The sequence below is a fragment of the Strix uralensis genome, chromosome 5 (assembly GCF_047716275.1).
Source record: "Strix uralensis isolate ZFMK-TIS-50842 chromosome 5, bStrUra1, whole genome shotgun sequence".
Taxonomy (NCBI): Eukaryota; Metazoa; Chordata; class Aves; order Strigiformes; family Strigidae; genus Strix; species Strix uralensis.
The window spans coordinates 4,911,391-4,930,637 of NC_133976.1; the positions used below are offsets into that span (position 1 = coordinate 4,911,391).

Genomic DNA, 19,247 nt, shown 5'->3' on the forward strand with positions numbered 1-19,247 from the left:
TCCTTTCCCCTGACCCCCAACTGCTTCTGTATGGTAGCTCATGCAATGGTAATTGTGTTTGATCTTTTAAAAAATTGTGTTTATCTTTAAAAAAAAAATAAAAATAATAATCCTGTGGCAGTTGTAACCACATACATGGCGGCAGGTAGATATGATGGGTATAAAAACTAATTCTGGATGTTGATGAGTAACTTCAGTACTGAGTGCATTTCCATGTAGTGCCTGGTACCTCACAGGCAGATGTGACTTGACTGAGGAGTTATTTACAGCAATCTGGGAGCACTTATCTGTTCCCGTTAAGGGCTTGTCTTTCTAACGCAGTAGCCTACAGTGCTGACTTGGATGTGAATATGTTGTTCAGCAGCATGCACTGCTAGATCCAGAGATGCTGCTGGATTCCTCTCCACGCTTATCACACATGGCTGGTGTCCTTATTTTCCAGCTAGGCTCCAAGGAGCCAAGGCAAGTCCCACCAGTTGTCACGGGTAGTTAAACTGAAAGACTAACAGTACTTATCTCTTGATCTGTACAAAATTCTGTGTTTGGCAGCTGGGCTAGAGGAATAGCTCATGTAATCTTTCGAAGAGCTGGGCTAAAAGGCTGCAGAGCCCTACCTAAGAGACTGCTGTTGTAAGAAGGCAACCAGTTTGCAGCAAAGATCTCACAACAGAGCTGTTCAAATAATGCTTCGGAATGCTTTCTCCTCTGCAGCTTCAGCAGATCCTCCTGGGATACATCCCAAACCCCCAACTGGAGCTCGTCCTGGTCATGCTTGTTGTGCCTTTTATAGTCAATGTAAGTGATGCCTCTGCAAGCACTGGGTGGGGTGGTTTGGAAGTCATGGTCCACTCCCATGGGGAGCGTCTATGGGAAATGTCTTGGGCTGCCTTGAGTAATCGAAGTGGCTGGGACACAGTGGAGGGGACTGGAAACAAATATTTGTCATGAATACACAAATATGTCACTACCGCCCTGCCACAGTTTCTGTTCCTAATTCCCACTCCCTTGTCCAAGCTGCTGGGTGGCTGACTTTGAAGAAAACTGGTGTTCATTAGCTGAGGGCTGCATCTTGGCAGCAAGCTACAGGCGTGGGAATGCCCCAAAGCCCTTTAAGTTCCTATAGGATGGGTTTTTTCTCTTCACTGGGTCTTCAACAACTATGGAATCAGTAAGTTTTATGTAAGAAAGGATGTCAGGAATTTGACTCCTCCAATTCCCATGGACACACATGATGCAGAGTTAATTTAGATATTAAATTAGGTTGATCAAGGCTGGACATCTGGAGAAACCAAAAGAAGAAGAAACAGCTGTGATTGAATGACTTTGTATTTTGGTCTCTGATCTATTCATGCAATTTCTTTCTCCCCAAGGCCATTATGTTCTGGGTTGTGGACAGCTTGATCATGAGGAAATATAAGCAGAAGGACACTCCGGACGTCAGTGGATCCATAGAAGCTCCTCGGGCTAGGAGGACTGAGGAATCTCAGGTAAGACCAAGAATGTCCTGTGTTTCAGACCACACTGCAAGCTTGTGGCATGGTCTGTGTGCTTCACCACCATCATGCAACATTGCCTAGACCTCAGGTCATGCTTTGTGCATGCGATTGATGACCCTGCTAAGTCAAACTGACTTTCCATGCTTGTAGCTGAGGTCAAGAGAGGGGTGTTTTCTGGGATGATCTGGCCCTGTCTAACAAAGAGAAATATTACAACCCACAGAGTGTTGCTGAAATAGTGCCCTAAATGATGGCAGTATCTTGTAAGGGATGAGCTAGCTTTTGCTCTAACTTGTGTGGGCTTGTTGCAGTGGCAGGCTGAAGCTGGTGGGTATCTCTGCACTGTCTCTTTCAACTTTCCCATTTTTAATTGTAATTAATCTTAGCTTAGAAGAGCTTGCTTTCTTTACTGCAATTCTAGAGGTGAAGGCCTAGCTGGGAATCCTATTTTTGTCAGTGTTTGATATTTTTTCAGCCAGATGATGGTTTCTTAGCCGTAGGAAGCTGTATTTTTCTCTAGTCTGAGCTTGACACTTAAAAGTTATGGAGGGGAGGAAGTGCTCCGGTCCCAGCAGACTTTGTTCTTGTTAATAATATGTGGTTTTCTGGGCAGGTGGTGTCTGTGTTTCTCATCTGCTTTTGGGCAGAGACTACAACCTGAGTCGCTGGGTTGAATTCCCTTCCTTCCCCTGGCATCCAGACCCTGTTTCGAAGTGCTCTGTGTATGACTGCTGATATCCCGCAGTTTGCTGGCGAGACTTGCTGAGATAAGATAGCTTCTGGCAGTCACAGGTTCCTGGAGTAGCTTCTGCTGAGGAATTTAGGATGAACAGAAATAGCCCTTGCTTTCTGAGAGCTCTCTTATAAAGAGCTTTTTTGCTGATGGGTGGGATGGCCAGCTACTGATGACATTGCAACACACACAGAGGCAATAGCATTTAACAGTGTGCTTGGCAGTCCACACAGCAGCAATGGCTTCCACAGCTCAGGGGTGCAGTGGGGAAGCAGCTGCTGCTCATGGGGATGCAGTGTTGGAGGCATCCTCCCTCTGGCAGGATGGGCAGGCAGATGTGAGCAGCTGTTGAGACAAGTGAGTCACCCCTCCTGGCCCAACTTCCAGATAAACAGCTGTAGTTTGGCAAGATCACTAGAAACGTGTGAACAGTGTGCCTCAGGGAGTTTTTTGAGTGGTGTGTGTGGTGAGGGCACCCTCAAGAAATCTTTTATTGTTTTGGAGAGAGGAGGGAAGAGAGGTCTGAGCTGGGCAGTACCAGTATGTTTCGATAGTTGTTCATTGAAGCCAAGAACTCATACCTAGGACATGGAGGTGGATTAACTCTGGGCATGAATGTCTCCCTGGTTATGGCACAGTCTTGGTTTCTTAGAGGTGATTGATGTTCAAGACTGGTACTTCCTTGAAAGAGGGAGGTTGGAGGTCTGCTCCAAATGTAAAAGCGGTGGTGAAGATCTGCCTTACTGACTGGGTATGCTGGCGTGTCCCTGGAGGCTTAAGATCGGTTAAAATTATACTAGCTCAGAAACAAGGGTGAGGAGGTGGCATCTCTAGTTGAGACACCAATCTCCTTTCCAGCCTTTCAAACCTAAATTTAGAGCATCTATAGATGGCTTGCTGCTGTGGATACCAGATGGTATTGCAGTTAATGGTTTTCCATGAAAATGGAGCTGATCCTCTGCCTTGCTCCACTGAAGGTGGGGTAAGTGTTTTGTGGCCTCTAGCTCAGTTTTGGATAATTTAAAGGGAAGATATCTGTTAATCTCCAGAAGCTAGGAAAGGCTCTTCTGGTAGCTTCACTAGACAGGTTGTTTCAAGTGGTGGAAACTGACTCCCAGAGTCTGACTCTTATTGTCAAAAGCTTCTTCTGTCTTCCAAGTACTTGACTTTTCCTCAAATTTTTGCTGAGACCTTCAACGTGCAGGTCATCTGTCCACCTTGAAACCCATCACTGCAGTGGAGCTACCAAGGGGACTGGTTTGTACCTAGAGCAGTCTGAGGACTACCTTCTTGCTGCTCAGACAAGTTCCTGTGCTTCTGGCCCAACAAATAGTTTGGGCACAGGAGGCAGGTAATGAAGAAATACAGAAGTGGGTGACCTGCTTTTCCAACTCTGTTTCTTGGCACTGGACCTTGAGGTACAGCCATAGGCTCCTGCTTCATGTGTCAACTTTTTGGGTTATGAATTAAAGATTATGTTGGCTGGCTGGGCCTTACAGTTAGATTGGTTGGAATTTAGGCTCAAAAACAGAAAATGAGGGTTTGCTGGGCTCTTTTCTGCTAATAACCTGTTCAAGTGGGGGAATTTCTTCCCTCCCTGCTGCCCCACGGAGAGGGAGGGAGACTGAGAAGCATCTCTGTACAGGGCAGAGCTGGCTGAGGCTAATGTGTCCCGCAGTTTATCAGGGTTCATCAGGGCTGTCTAGCAGCAGGCGCCAACAGCTCCCCATCATGCTGCCTTCTTGAATTTCAACCCTCTGCCTATCTCGCCAGTAGAGAGTGTCATTATTTTCACTCGAACTAGCAGTTTGTGTTTGGAAAAGGAAGGGGAGAGAGGAAGGAGAATGGAAAGGGCGGGCTGGAGTTAACCTGTTAAAAACCCACACTCAGTATTTTCTATAGGGATAGCAGGAAAATGCAGCTTTGACCTTGGCTTGGGAGACCAGCTGGGTAGCAAGAAGAAACCCAGCAAGCAGCAATCCTGTCACTGGTGTCGCTGACTTCATGGCTGCAGCACAGACCAAAGAACTGGCAGTCTCTTGTAGGCTTTAAAGCTCTTCTGGTGAGCCACAGATGCGATGATGGGCTCTTGCTTGTAATGGAGCAACTGCTGAACCTTTTTACACTGAAACTTGGAAAGGGACAACTCACTCTTATGGCTGGAAGAATTTCACCATTCCTTTCAAGTCAGTCTTAAAGCTTTCTTTTGTTTCAGACTTGTGCCCTGCCTTGGTAAATCTTCGCAGTCTTTTTTTGCCCTCTCATGGGATGGAAAGAGATCTCTCAAGAGAGCCAGTCTGAATCCAGTGCTGTTCAGGCTGGGGAAAAGCGTTCATCTGCGTGGCCCTTATTTCTGCTTTTGATGTGTCCTGCCCTTGACCTGAGTCTCTTTTCCCTTGCCCTTGCAAAGTGCCAATAAACTTTAGATCTTATCAGCGATTTCTTTGTTTCCTCCACTCAGGAAAACAACTCAGTTTTAATAATGTTTTATTTGATCTTTTTTTGAACTTGTTTCTATTTCTTTCCCCGAGGGTGGTATGTGACTTTCTGCTCCTTTTCTGAAGGCTTAGATTTTTCAGAGAAGAGCCTTAAAGCAAAATTCAGTCTAAAAACAGTGGTACTTGTGAGAACGATTAGGGTGAAACTAGAGGCTAGTTAAAGGTTGGGAGGAAAGCTAAATGGGGACCTGCCTTTGGTCAGCATGGAGTTCAGCACCTATCCCCATTCCCTTCACAGAAGCTGTGACTGTTGGCAAATCCCTAGACTGAAGATGCTGGAGAATGCCAATATCTATGCTGCTTGCTCTTAAGTATTGAAGAATACCCCAAGAGCAAGACTGACTTGCTGGTTGCTTAACTGAGCTGATTTTTAAATAGCTCAGGGTGAACTAAGGTGGCGGGTCCTTACAGGGTAGCTAAATGAAGGTGGGCATAGAGGTGTCTCTGGAAGGAGACTTCCCCACCTGTCAGTCCTACTGATTCATGGGAACTCATCGAAGCTCAGATGCAGGAGGACAGTGGGATGGTTCCTGCCTCTACACCAAGCTGGTGGAGTTTTAGGCAAACAGATTTTCATAGCTAGCAGGGAAATGGCCCCAGAGCTCCTTTGTTTTACAACATGTCATAGAGATTGCACAGACGGATGAGAACTAAGTGTTATGGAGAGGGCTTGGTTATCTGAAGGCTCTACTTGGATGGAGTACCAAACCAGTAAGCAGGCTCTTCCCCCAGACAGGAGGGTTTGGCAGAGCACGTGGGCAGTCCTGTTTCAGTAGCGTGACCCATGTTGTTTTGCAAGCTGCTGGCTTCCTGGTGCGAGGAGGGATGCATGAAGTATTTGAGGACTGCTGAGTGAGACAGTAGCACATTGTCCTGGGACTGGAAGACTGTGGTCCATTCCCAGCTGTACCACCGACCTGCTGTGATCCTGACCTGGATGCATCTGCAGGGGAAGTGCCTTGTCCAAATTGGTCTGAAAACTCCCCAACTGGAGTTTGGCTTGAAAACCATATCTGAGGGTATATCCCATGACTGTCATAGCGATGAGGTGCTGTCTCATGGTGAAGCTCCCTGAGGAACTGTGAAAAGGTTGCTGGGGGACTGTTGGCTCGAGCAGCTTCATGCAGGTTGTATGGTGGGCAGATACTAGCCTGAATGGGTCTGGATGCACAATGTTTAGTGCCTGCTCAGCCAGCCATGCTTGGCTGCAATGGGAGTTGAGTTTGCAGCTGAAACTCACTGAAATTACCAGTTTTTCAGACCCCAAAACTAGCCTGCTGCAGCCTGTCAGAGTTCAGTGCGTTCATAATGCCGTGTGTGACTAATTAACCACTCATTTTTAGGTTCAACAGCATCACAATATTAATAAGATAAACAGAGGAAGTCTTCACTTGGAAGATATGGAAACTTTCCAGTGTATGTCTTGAACCAAAAAAAATTCCTTGAGACCAGTGGGGGAGGGGGGTGCACAAGAGAGGTTAATCTGATCTACTGCTATCTTTTGAGTGTCTGACGTGCTACTGTGAAGATAACAACATCAGATGGAGGGGCTGGAGTGTGTGTGAGGGTGGGGAGGAAATCTTCCCCTGTGGCTCTTCGGCTCCTTTGAAGCCATTGACTCATTGCAGTTTGTTTTTCCTGTTTAGTTGTCTTGTTGCTGTGGTGACTGGCCCCATGGTGCTGCCTAAATGCTAACACGTGGAGGGCATGTTAATTCACAACTGTGCCCAGAGGTAGCAATGGATAAGATTAATTCCCCCATGCTCCTGGTTTTGCCCAAGCTCCGGGACTGGCCGAGCTGTTGGGGACACTCTGCGAGTGAACGTGCTTGGCTGAAAGCCTGTGTACCATCCCTTGACTTTTGTGCCTTTGAGCTGGGAGGCTGCTGTGAGTCGGGCACAGGGAAGCTTCATAGTGCATTGGTTCAGTCGTTGGAGCAAAGTGTGGTCAAATGGGGCTGAGGTTTGGGTGAAAGACCTACACTGCCTTGCTGGAGGAAGCTATGTTTGTGGGGGTGGTTGTGGGACCTGCCCCTTGTCCCTGAATCGGTCATGAAATAATGATGCTCTTTGAGTTCTGTGGTGGGCAAGTGAAGGAGAGGGAGAGGGCTGCTGGTATTGCTCATCTAGGGAACTATCACTGGAGGCCTTTGTGCTGTTAGGCTTGTGCCCCTCAGAGTTGGGTGCTGAGATGCCAAGGACCTGGCCAGGCTTCTGATGATGTGACCAGTGTTACCAGAATCCCATGACTTGACCAAGCTCCCAAGTACTGCTGGGAGTGACATAAGCTATAGCACAAGGGCTGGCTGCACTGCAGCTGTGCTGAGAGCCAGCTGCTGGCAGGGCTAATGAGGGTAAGGCTTCTCTTGCCCAAAACTGGGGGGTTGAGGTAAGAAGAAGGGGTAAGATGGGGCTGAACAAACAATCCGTCAAGCCATGCAAACTACTCATCCATCCAGCCTGTTGGCATTGGGTTTCAGTTCTTCTGCAGTCAGTGCAGCCGTAGCTTGAGTAAAATCCGGCCTTTTTCTTCTTCCAGATGATGTGGCTGGAGGATGCCCCACATGTGGCTCTGTCTGCGTCGTACAAATGCTCCAGGCCGGTGGCAGCCAGTTAGCTCAAAACACCCTGTTGGTAGCTTCAAGTCTGAAGTTAAGCTGCTGAAAGCGTAGGTGTTCCTGGAGGCAATGGGCAGCCTTTTGATCGTGCAGCAAAGCTGTGAGCTTTCTTACCTGGAGAGGTACTGGTGAGAGGTGTCAGCGCTCTGTTTTGGCTCCCATGATTCAGACTGAGCCAGGAGCTGCTGTGCCAGGTGGAAATAAGATGCTACCAGGCTAGGACACAGCTCCTGAGCTTGCTGGCCATGGCTGAAGCTAACTCTGTAGCTCTGCTTGCTCTCCTGGGTTAGTCCTGGAGATAGCAAGTAGCTGGGGGCCTGGGGAAAGGTCTATATTTGGTACAGCTGTTTGCAAAATATGTGGCCTAGTTTTTGTACATCTCCACTGAGGCTGCAGCCTGGCCTGAATGTGCATGTCCATGTGTGAGTCCTGGCCTGTGGTGAACAGAGCTTTTAGCTGCCTGTTCTGGTCTTGAGGCGGGGGGGTGGGGGACACACCAGCTCATCATGGTGTCTGTACCCAAATCTGTCTGGCTGTTGTTGGAGAGATGCTCAAACTGACCTTAAGACCCTTCCCATCTGCCAGAGAGGATTAGATCTTGCAGCAAACCCCTCTAGGGTCTCAAGCAGTATCAAGAAGAGCTGAGGACTTTCACTCCATCAGCTTCTGTCTGTTCTCCTTTCTAGGTGTTACTCTCTCCAGACATGGATTTTGATCAGTCTGAAAGCGACCAAGATATTTCAGGACTCCAGGGAACAAACCAGAAGATGAAGCAGCCCAGCTATCAAGTGGTCATCTGACAGCTCCGGGACAAGGGAGGTGGAGGAAGGGAAGTAACACTGTGATCCTTGAGCTGGCCGAGGAAGGGCAGGGTGGGGAATACCCGTCGATCCCTATGGATCTGTGGAGATCCTTTTGCCTGCCTCATCTAGATGTGTCCTTCTGCATTTGTCTCTTTGGGATGGTGTCTGTGCATCCTGTACGGGCTTGAGCAGTATCTGCTCTACCTGTCTGACCCTAACCTGTACACATGCAGGCACATTGAGGTTAGGGGTATGGATATGTACTTCCCCTGGCTGGCCAGCTGGGTATAACTTCTTGTCAGGGCTAGAGTCTGAAATCAAGATTGTCTGCTTTCTTTTTATAGAAAAGAGAAAAAAAATCTATCCTGTACTACCTGAAATGTAACACTTTTACATTCACAATACTCAAAAGAATTCATTCACAATATGTATTTAAATGTCTTGAATGGGGAAGATTGTCTCAGTGGATCTGATGCTTTTTACTGTTTTATAAGGAATGTAATAAATATTTGACCTAAAACTGCTTCATAACTGAAATGCCTCCATGTGCTTAATGTTTCGCAAGACCCTAATGCTGTAAAGGGGAGGAAGGGGATCTGTTGAAATCTTTCCTGACCGGTTCCTCCCAGGGCAGGTTGTCTTTCTGTAGCAGGGCTATCCTAGTAAACCTACAGAAGAGCTGAGCCACAGTGCTCGGTTTCTGTAGATAGGCTGTATGAGCCACTTCAGTGCAAAGAGCTGATGCTGCAGCATCAGCCTGGGCTGGAGTCCAGACTGGAACAGACTGGGAGATCAATCCCAGTTGCCACCTTACAAGTGAGTGTTTACTGGGAACTAGAAGTTGACTACTTCCCTTTTACCTAGTTTAAAAGAAACCCGTAAAATCTTTGCAGGACCTGATTCAAAAGCTATGTCTGAAGAGTCACCTTGAAGCCCTGTGATCTTCTGGGTGTAAGCAAACAGCTTCGGGTAGGACTGCTGCAGGAGAAGACCCGTGGCACCTTCTGCTTCAGGTGTGAGGTGCAGGGCTTTGTCCTTGCTCTCTTGTTAACATACTGTATTCATCTATAAACACACAAAAATGCAAAACACTTCACAGCTCTCCTGGGGGGAGAGAGCACAGAGCAGCTGCATAACAAACTCCCAGGCTGGGTGCAGATGCACAGCTGTGGTGAGACCCTTACTGAGTCCAAGTGGTCCAAGGGCCTGGTCCAGGATCTACTGAACTGGACAGATAAACCTAGTTGAGCCACAGACAGGCCTTGTTTATTGCAAGACAGTACCCAGAAGTTGGGCAGGAGTTACCTTTTTATTTTTTTTTCCCCCTCTCACTTGTATTTTTCTGAAGAAAACATGTCTTACGAAGCAGTAGGAAATAAAGGATTTGGATTTTCTAACTTAAACAGCTTTAGACTTTTAACAGCTGAGCTCAGAGCGTGTGAAGTTTTTTGTTGTTTTGTTTTTTTTTTTCCAACTTCAAAGTAGTTCAGAAGCATTAGATGCAAATCTAAGTTGTGCATGCCCCTTAGTGAACTAGACGTGCTTGGCTACACTTGCAGCTGTGCAGCCTTATACTGTATTTCTGGAAATTAAGTCCCTGTTTGTTTCTTCCTTACTTAACGAAGGGTCAAAATCCTACTTGTGCTGGCACATCAAATGGCTTTTGGAGCACATGGCACACAGCTTTCTGAATAGATCATTTATATTGCTTGGTGAAATCAGTTTCACAATGCAACTTTTGCTTGTCTGGCAGAGCTCTAAGCTGGTAAGGGCTGGAATAACTCCTGTGCTGTTTAAGGCCTTGACTGAAAATAGATTAAAACAGCTTCCCTATTAGAAACTTGGTCCCTGTTTTGAGGTGTACTTGCACTTTGGTTTCTGTTCATGTTATAGGGCTGCACAGTGCAATGCTGCAGTATGTGAAGAGTGCAAATTCAGCCACAGCGAAGTCCTTGTCCTAAAATGGAAGGTCAGTGATGGGATCTTGGGTGGGGAATAAACATGACACTCTTAGCTCTTGACTGAGGCTGGCCAAAGAGACTTGCAGTAGGTGACAGCTGGGCAACCATGATGTGGGGGAAGGTTGTCCCTCTCGAGCATTGCATAGCCAGTGGTGTTTCAGCAACCCTAAATTCAGGAGTGCTGCTCCCTTGTCTGAAATGGTGGTGTGCAACTGTTTCCATTGCACTCCAAAGTGATTGCTCAGCCCCCGTTCCTGAGCTATCAGCTTGCAATCTTTAACCATATCACTGCAAAACAAAGGGTTCTGTGATGCTGTCGGAGATGAGAACAAACGTATGCCTGCATGTGCAGTTGTTGCAGTGCACTTGCTGGAAACTCTCTGTGTTATGACAAAGGGCTGTGAGGGCCAAGCCTGGACACATTCTCCTTCTGAGAGAGGGAAGTGTTGTGATGTCCCCTTTATAGATGGGGAAAGATGGAGTTTACAGTTCATGATGTGCCTTTGCTCTTACTAATCTTGGGGCAGCAGGAGAAAAAACTCTGGTTTTCCATGTCCTATGCTACTGTATTTAAAGGCAGGATCAGTCTTCTCTATGTGGTTAAATTCTCAGTTTAGTGTGGGAGTAGACCCCTAGGCTCTGTTCACATAACACACTTCTTGCTTCTTACCAAGTGTATAGAGGCTGAAGAACATCACTGACCTTTAATTTTCTGCTGAATTTACTTTGGTTCCCAACCTATTGTTAACTTGTAAGTGGTTCTTTCAGCCATCTGGTAACATGAGCTTGTCCAGCAGCATAAAACATACATAACCTTAGCTTCAAAGCTCATTTTATCTTTGCCAAATGAAAGCTTCACTGCAGTGTTCACTGTAAAATATTTATTGTGAAATGGATAATGGGAGCCTTAACGAGAACTTGAGTATATTACTCCAGGTGCTTCATCTGGCTGCAAAGTTGGACTTGATCATTGTTCTTTCCAGGCCCTGAAAGAAATATGTTTCCTTGGCTGGAGGAGGAGGAGGAAGAGGAGTAATGATGCACCTGAAGCATTAGCAATATATATATGTGTGTATATATATACACATATCTATATACAGGAGAGATGAGACGAGAGGAGAGCTGAAGCCAATCGCTCCCCTTAGCAATACACTTGAACAGCAAAATGTGGGAGGAGAGTGAAGTTTTCAAAGAAATCTCTTTTCAGTAAGGATAGTATGAAGAAGACACCTGCCAAACCCTGGACTGTCTATAAGTTCACTGCCACTATCCTGTTCACCCTGCGCTAGTGAAATGGGAGGTTATTTGGAAACGGGCTGGGTCATCTTCCCACTGTCTTCTTGGGTGGTGAAAACTTCACAGATGCTCTTTCTCGTCTCCTTTCTGGCCCACAAGCACGCTGCAGAGCATTAACCTCTTTGGTTATTGCATGGTCAGGACTGTGTGGAAGGTCTTGCCATCAGTTCTCCCTTGCAAGAGAGCTTTTTCTCAAGATAGCTGGGCCCAAAGCAGTATTTTTTTCTTTAAGTTTTGTTCCAAAGCATGAGCCTTGGCATGAGTTTCGCACTAACTGAGTTCTCCGTAAGGATCTTCTAGAGTGCAGTTAAATCTAGCTGGTTGCTTTTGGCTGTTTCCTCTTCCCCACAGCACATGGTGTGAATAAGTAACCATGCTTTTTACCTGCTCTGCTGCCACAGTGCTAGCAGTACTAAACTAGATGATCAAAGCAACTGGAAAATCACCACCCCACCCCCAGCAGCTGGAGCTCCTACAGCAACAATATGATTTAATTGTTAAATATGCAGTCAAGATTGAACTTATTTCTGTATGTCTCTGGCAACTCTGTTCTCTCTGAACACATGGATATCATTTAGCTCCTGGAGATGCTTCCACGCCTACCCTCCTTCCTTACAGTTCTGGAAAGGCAGAGTATACATGAGCTCAATTTGGCCTTGCTGTGTAAATGTCTTTGTGGTTGTCAAAGTCCCCTTTGGCCAAGTTCTCTATGAAGCAAACTCCCCTGTGGCTGATCTATAGCATTATTCAGTGATGTCTCACTTTAAAATAGACCACAGCCTTGCACTTTGGGTTTGGAGGTTTCTTTACAGAGCAGCACCACCTGCAGTGGGGGTGGCTGGCGGACCCTTCTGTAACCTCCTGCTGCCAAATTCCTGCTGCATACAAATTCCTGCAGTGTAAGGAAGGAGAAGGAGCCAGGGGAAATTGGGATGAAAATTTTTTGACAATTTGGAGTAAATAAAGACTTCCTTCCTGATTAGAAAAGCAGCTAGAAACATCTAGTCTAAATTCAAAAGGCTGCTTTGTAGGGTCATAAGCTGTCACGGGTGCTGGTTCATCATCCTTTAGAGAATTTAAGTCTCTGCTAAGCAGGAGTGATACTCTGCTCAAGGAGGTGGCAGGTCTGTTGGAAGCTCACAGTGGAACTTTGTTTCTCTCTGACGGAGTCAAGACTCGAGTAATCACTAAACCTGCGATGTTATTTAAATGAGATGCTCCATGGAATGGAAGCCTGCACCACTCCTGTTGCTGCTGAAGCCTGGAGGTGCTTTTTAAGCACACGGCCTGTGCACTGAGACAGCAATAAACCACATGAAGGTTTTCACCACTGTTTTAAGAGTCCGTAGTCGTTCAGGGAACATCATGCTTAGTGGCAAATCCAGACCCTATCCCAACAACCAGGAAAGCTGTTGATTTAAGGTTTTGATTTTTGCCTCTGATGCTAATGGGTCACTGCAGATGAATATCTACCCACCTCTCCCCTCTCTCTTCTTTCCCCAGGGACCATGGTTGGAGCAGGTGCTCCCAGTCACTTCTTCGCAAGGTGTATCACCCAAGGTTGTCTCTCTAGATAGGCACTGTGCTGTACATTCTGTGCCTCTCACTGGGTGTACTCATCAGCCCCTGGGGGTATTGCACAGATCCCTGCATGGGTTTATTTCAAGGCCAGCAGCTCTCTGCACTGTTCGATGTGAGTGCTAGCCCATTTCTCCCTCCCTTCCCACTGGGAGAGCACCGATCATGCCTTTAACCATGTCCTCAACCCTTCCCCCTCAACCTCCTTGTCTTCAGGAATTTGATGAATAATGTTCATCTAGCATGAAAGAGAGACAGCTGATTTCCAAGGGAAAAAAGCCTTGGTTTCTTTGGCACCAAAAAGTAAAGACATATTCATAAGTTGCCTAGCTCTAGAGGCTTCAGAAGGGAACCGCTGTCACACATGCTGTTGTAATGCATTGCTATGATCGGCCTTAAAGGCTGTTAATCATCCCAAAGCTGGTTCCTGTGTCAAATGGATGAGAAGCCAAATAGTCTTTATAGCTCCCATCGATCAATTTGTCTGCATTGTTTTTGGCAAACCAGCAGTCAACTTCCTGCTGGCCATTGTAGATCCTCCTCTGCTTCCACACCACAGGAACGAGCCGTCCCTTCACTTTCAGGGTATTTGTAGGGTTTGGCTTTAATGCTTCAGTTTGGTTCTGACCAACCTGCTGATGAGTTGTGTTTAGAGAGTCCTGAAGAAGTTTAACTTCATGGTTCAAGAACTGACCTGCAAGGCAAGATAAAATAGAGTTCATGACTGGCTGTTCTGTGCTTGTTTATAAGTTGGTGATTTTATTTTTTTTTTTATTAGGCCATGTTTTGAGGATTCTTAACATATGGGGTTGTAAAGGGCTTCTCTGCAATAGCAGGATGAATCTAGGTCCTGCAATTCTTTTCTAAGTCTCACAAACACAGAGATTAGAATAAAACCCTATTTCTTTTTTTCCACTCATCAAGATCCATTGGCTGAGCTAAAGAGTTTTTTGAGCTGCTAGCAGTAAGTTCCCTTCTGTGGGCCACAGTTACTAGAGGATAACCACCCATACAATGCCCATCAGTGAGCAGAAAGATCTAGGCCTGAAGGTCAAAGTTCTCTTCCCTTGCCTTCTTGGGGACAAGTTCTTTTAGGACAAATCTAAGAGTGGATTTTGATGTTTGTGCACGTGAATGGCCTGAATCCAAAACCCCACTCCTGAGGGATCATCTCCTGCTTAACCTGGGGGTGCCTGAATGTCACAAAACCTGTGGCTTCAGTCTCAGAGTTCTGCACCTGTACATGTCCATAAACATCACTACTTCTCTGTGGTTGAAAGAACCCAACCATCTAGACATTCTCTGAGCCTACCTAAAGCCTAGTAGCTCTCAAAATGTGGGGATGGCTCTTTTCTCACTTCACGTTTGAAAGAAAGGGGCCACAAAAAGTAGCAATGTTTCTTGATCTCCATCAGGCTTGGGTGTAAACATCTCAGTCCTGCAAAAACAGACCCTGTGGACATGTGCAAGTGCAGCACTTGAAGGCTAAGCCAGCGATCTCTGGCAGTGTGCTAGCTCTCTGACTGGAGCTCTCTTTCAGAATCTGTAAGACCTCAGTTGACTATCTTCTCTGTCTAGAGAGATTCAGACTCTACTTTGCTATGTCCCTGAGAGCACAGTAGCAGCTGGGCTATTCTGAATTAGAACTACTGTTAGAGAATCGTTTATTGGTGTCTTTTTCAGGGTTCTTGTGCAATACTTGGTTTCTGTCTCTGTTGGGAGCATAAAGCATGTGTTCTAATGACAACTGTATCATAAAAGGAGTGGAAACTTGAAAAACAGGCACAGCCACATAGCTAGGATAGTGGGAGATAGCTCATACAGAAAAAAGATGGAAGAGGCGTTGGGGATACTAGCAATAGAGAAGTTGATTGAGTGGATGTAAACTTAATCCCCACCTGCCTTGTTCATTACCTCCTGTCTCTATCCTTTAAAACTGTTTGAAAGGATCATTTTTGTCTGTTTTACAGCTCTGAACCTGAGAACCTGCTACCTACCCAGTAGCCCATGGGAGTCAGAAGAGAGGCCTTTACTGTTGGAGATGTAGAACCCCAGGTGATTCCTCTGATACGGGGCCGGCTTCTTGTAATGGTGGATGAGGATGACAAAGCTGATTGTGTCTCGTATCGTCACAGTGATGTTGGAATTAGCAGAGATGGACACCTCGAGGCTGCTGCTTCGCACAACAGCACTCCGATCACAGGACAGAAGAAGTCTTTCCCCATCGTCCAGAATGATTCTTTTGGGTGTGATCTCTAGGTAAGATCTCTCTGGCTTATTGCTGAGGATCGTGATCGTGCTGAAGTAAGTCCGATGCTTCTTGTGGCCGTTGGGTGGTGCAGGAGCTCCAATTAATTGCCCATTCACAGTTACACCTTGAAGGAAAATAATCAATAAATGAAAGCTGGAACCAAGAATAGGTCTATTGTCTCAAAGATACAAGCCTTGCAACTAAGGACATGCAGGTGGTGACCTCATGCTCGATTATTTCGCCTACCAGTATTCAAAACAGTATAACCAGTCTGTTACAAAATGATTACCTTACACAGAACACCTGAATTTACCCAAGCTGAGAAATATTGTCATTTCCTGGAGACAGGTGCCCCCAGCTCCATTGGTCCTGACATTGTATACACAGTGCTACAGGATAGGATCAGCTGCTCCTCAGCGCGGCCACTTCCTAAGCTCCATCCAACTTTAGACCTACCTATGACTGAGACAATGATGTGTGGGGATTTTGAGCCACATAAGACAAATATTTATCTCTTTGACTGCTATAGCCTGATCAACCGTGGTATGATTTACCTAGACCACCCATTTGTTGGTGCATAATTCAAACCTGGGCAAACATACCAGATCTTGGAGGACTAAGAAAAGCTGCTGGCAGGCCTGCTTTTCCTCATATCACCAACTAGCATATGGACTGAACTTCTAGGAAGAGGACCTGGGTGTATCTGAATGCCGCTGTCTCAGAGAATCTCAGAGTAGTAGACAATTGTGGTTTGATGTCCCTCTCTACCTGACTCCTAAGAAGAGAATTAGCCTGGGAAGCCACAGAGTAAGGGTTATTTCCTTGGCTGACACACTAAAGACTGAGTGGGACCTGTAGAGGGAATAGCCTGACCTGCAACAGTCTGAGGTGAAGTGCTGAACCTCCTCAGATGGCAGTGTAAGAAATTCAGGTTCTCTTTGTGTCTTTGCAGAAGAGGACCCTGAACCCTGCACTCCCATTGGGTTATTCCCAGCTTCACCAGTGCTGCCTTTCCCACTTCCCTCAGTTTTTCCCCAAAAGAACCACTTTTGAGTAGTCTAAGGTGCAGCTCCCACTGAGTCAAATAAAGCCTAGATATCCACAGTAAGATTCCCAATCATTAAAATTATTTTTGTGACGTGCTGTCCACAAGACAGCGTCTCACTTCCCACAGGCCTCTGAACAGCTACTAGACAGTAACAGTAAAGGAGGAGACTTGTTGCTAACCCAAGCTAGACCCAAGCCACCAACACTGAGATGAAATATCTCCATATCCCATCGTTCCTGGGGGGAATCTCTCCTTTCTGTCTTCATAGACTCAACTTGCTAGTGCTACAGAGTCTGTTTTTCTCAAGCTCATTTTGCATTTGAGCCACAGAATCATTCAAGAGGTAGCACAAACACAGTCTGTAAAAGAAGTTTAAGGGAAACATTGCCAGGAGCTGGATCTTACTCATTAAGGCAGGCATGAACACAGAAATATGGAGGCTAGACCACTGCCACACAGAACAGAATTCTTATAACTTTACTGTGGGGTTATTTATCTTTAAAACAAGTCCGTACATTGTCTCTGGTTTTGATACCCCTTCCTCTCACCACTTCCCTGCTCAGGACATAATCTGCTTATTAGCTGCCCTGCTTAGAATTCCAGATTGGATCAGACCACAGTTGGGCCCCTGAGGATCAGACTGGCTTTGGACAAAGCAGATCCTGAATCGTGTGGGTTTCCTCAAGGCTGTCATGACCCAGTAAACCAATTTGTTAGTCTTTTCACTGAAACAGCCTCAGTGCTTGGTTAGCCTGTTTGGATAGTTCCCTCTGTCCTGAAGTGAACACTACTGTAAAAGTAAAGAGTGAAGCTCCAATAACAGAGCAATTTTGGTGAGTCCAAATCTTTTATTTGCCTGTTGTGACTTTGTAACTAGAGGGCTGATGAAGTTGCACTGTCAAAGAAACGTACTGTTGGCACCAGGAAGCTGAAGCCCCTGTGTAATCTCTCAGTACGGAGGTGGCTGCACGGTTTATGCAAAAACTACATGCAAAATGCCCGTGGCTGTTCATTCAGCTGTGGCTGTTGCAGCACTGGTCAAGTGCAACCCCCAGCCCATACTGGGTCAAATGATCAGGAACTGAGCTCGCCAGTCTAGCTGGACTGAAGGGGTGCAATGTGGTCCTCATGCACTCAAGTGGGTCTCTTGGCTGTTTACACATAATTGCTGCTCTCTTGATTCCACTCAATGAAGACCTGAACTAGGAAGAGTTTGGATATACATAAAGGCCAGTTCTCTCTATGGCTAGGTCTACTCTGTTGACAAACACTTCTGTAGATAAACTGTGTATGTAACAGTGGCCACGCCTCCTCTGTGCTTAGGCTTTCTGTGAATTTACCCATAAACTATGCTAAAGTTGGATGTCAGTAAGTGCAAGTGAGCAGTTTGCCTCCCCTTCTAATCCAGGGGATTAGAGCCAGAAAACTGGTGTGCACTAATTTTCCATTGCCTGGCCAGAAAAACAACTTTTTCTAAATTCCTGCCACTTTCTTGCCTATGAAGCACTTTGGTGCTTAGTCTTATTGCTAGAGATCTGGCCTTGCACTTCAGCTTTCCTCCACAAGCAACTGCTTTGCTTGGCTGCTCACCAGATTCCTTATGATCAGAGACCAGTCGGAGAATGTCCCCTGGTTCTCCATCAATATTGAAGCAGACAGAGAACTTGCTGGAGGGAAAATCAATGACAAAGTGAGGGTCTCCATCCGCTGAGAAAACATGGAAAAAGAGACAAATGTGACTTACACAAAACTGCAGTGTCCAAGAATGAAACAAAACTGCTTTAACAAAGTGTGTTTGTCCCTGTTTTCTTAAGACCTCCCAGTTTGTTGGTTTTAGAGGGTTGGACAGAGTTTGCCAGGAAATGCCACGTTTTGCTTTGTTTTTCACAAAGATTATGTTATTTTGTTTTGGTTTTCTCACAGAAGAGGTTGGGTTTACAATAAAAACGCAAAATCTAAAGCAGTCCAGGTGAAAATCAGGATATGTTCTTCCTGGAATATCATTTCAGTGATTTACAGGAATTGTCATGCAGGTGTTTTATACTCCTCCATACTCTGTTGGGAGGCTACATCCCTCACAGCACTCAAAAATGTATTCTCTAACCAAGGACTGCTGCATGGGCACACCTACACTGAATCTTCCTGGTCCTCTGTATCCGATTGGAGCAGTCAACAGCAGATTTTAAACAATCCCACAACCTTAATTTTTCAGCAATTTTTGACCCATCATCAACTACCAGATACTTTTTATTAATAATAAGACAAGGCAAACCCCTAGTTTTTAATGTAAGTTTGACCTTACTCGGTGAAATTCAAGTCTAAATTCTTAATCTGGGTTTATTCTTCAGTGTTCTATGTATGAAAAGGATGTTAAGTAGAGGTGCAGAATCAACAGGGAAATAGCAAAACACTATAGAATTTTCTTTTTTTTTTTCCTTTACCAACACTTTTTAAATTTCAGCAACATTACTTTATAAAATGGTTTTTGACTAGTTCTAGTACAGAGAAAACTTGCTACAGAAGTCTCAAACATGAGGATCAAGAGTTGTAGATCATCTGCCTTGCTATGTTTACTCACACATCTCATTACTGATCCTCTCTGTATTTTTTTTTGTTTTCATTTTTCTCCTTACACTGCAGGTCTAGTAAAAATGATTTTGGCTGATCTGTCAGGATGGTTATACCACAGTGGCATGCAACTGAGGTTTCCATAAATCAGCCACTATTATTTTGGATTATTAAAGGCATGAAAACAGGCACTGACCTGAAGTTCTGGAGATTTTAATTCTTTGTTTATCTTGCTGTCTGTGTAGACCTAGAAATGGGGAAGGACAGTTACTTATTGAGCAGCAGAAACAGCCATAGTATAATAATGTTCTCAAAATATTATTCAATGAGATTATGGGACATATTCCTGCAGCTACTTTAAGCTTCATTTAGAATACCAATTTTTCTTCAATAGTTTC

At 45.5% G+C, this 19,247-nt stretch overlaps 2 protein-coding genes across 3 annotated transcripts in view; one reads left to right on the forward strand and one right to left on the reverse strand.

Annotated features, from left to right (window-relative positions):
- LOC141943944 (store-operated calcium entry regulator STIMATE-like) overlaps nucleotides 1-8,678 on the forward strand; it is a 37,238-nt gene extending 28,560 nt beyond the window's left edge. Inside the window, exons 6-9 of one of the 2 annotated variants that reach the window (XR_012629112.1) lie at nucleotides 712-795; nucleotides 1,371-1,487; nucleotides 7,266-7,394; nucleotides 8,031-8,121. Coding sequence is in view for 1 of the 2 variants with exons in the window: in XM_074869717.1 (XP_074725818.1) it covers nucleotides 712-795; nucleotides 1,371-1,487; nucleotides 8,031-8,144 (315 nt within the window). In the remaining variant the exon portion in view is untranslated. Of the gene's footprint in view, nucleotides 1-711; nucleotides 796-1,370; nucleotides 1,488-7,265; nucleotides 7,395-8,030 lie in introns of both variants that reach the window. The other variant, XM_074869717.1, reaches the window with a different exon arrangement.
- A 2,296-nt stretch (nucleotides 8,679-10,974) lies between these two features.
- The window catches only part of ITIH5 (inter-alpha-trypsin inhibitor heavy chain 5), a 49,596-nt gene continuing 41,323 nt past the window's right edge, over nucleotides 10,975-19,247 (reverse strand). The window contains exons 11-14 of the mRNA XM_074869718.1: nucleotides 19,046-19,096; nucleotides 17,872-17,988; nucleotides 14,980-15,357; nucleotides 10,975-13,676 (exon numbers count right to left, since the gene is read on the reverse strand). Of these exons, the coding sequence (XP_074725819.1) occupies nucleotides 13,378-13,676; nucleotides 14,980-15,357; nucleotides 17,872-17,988; nucleotides 19,046-19,096 (845 nt within the window). The 3' untranslated portion in view covers nucleotides 10,975-13,377. The remainder of the gene's footprint in view (nucleotides 13,677-14,979; nucleotides 15,358-17,871; nucleotides 17,989-19,045; nucleotides 19,097-19,247) is intronic.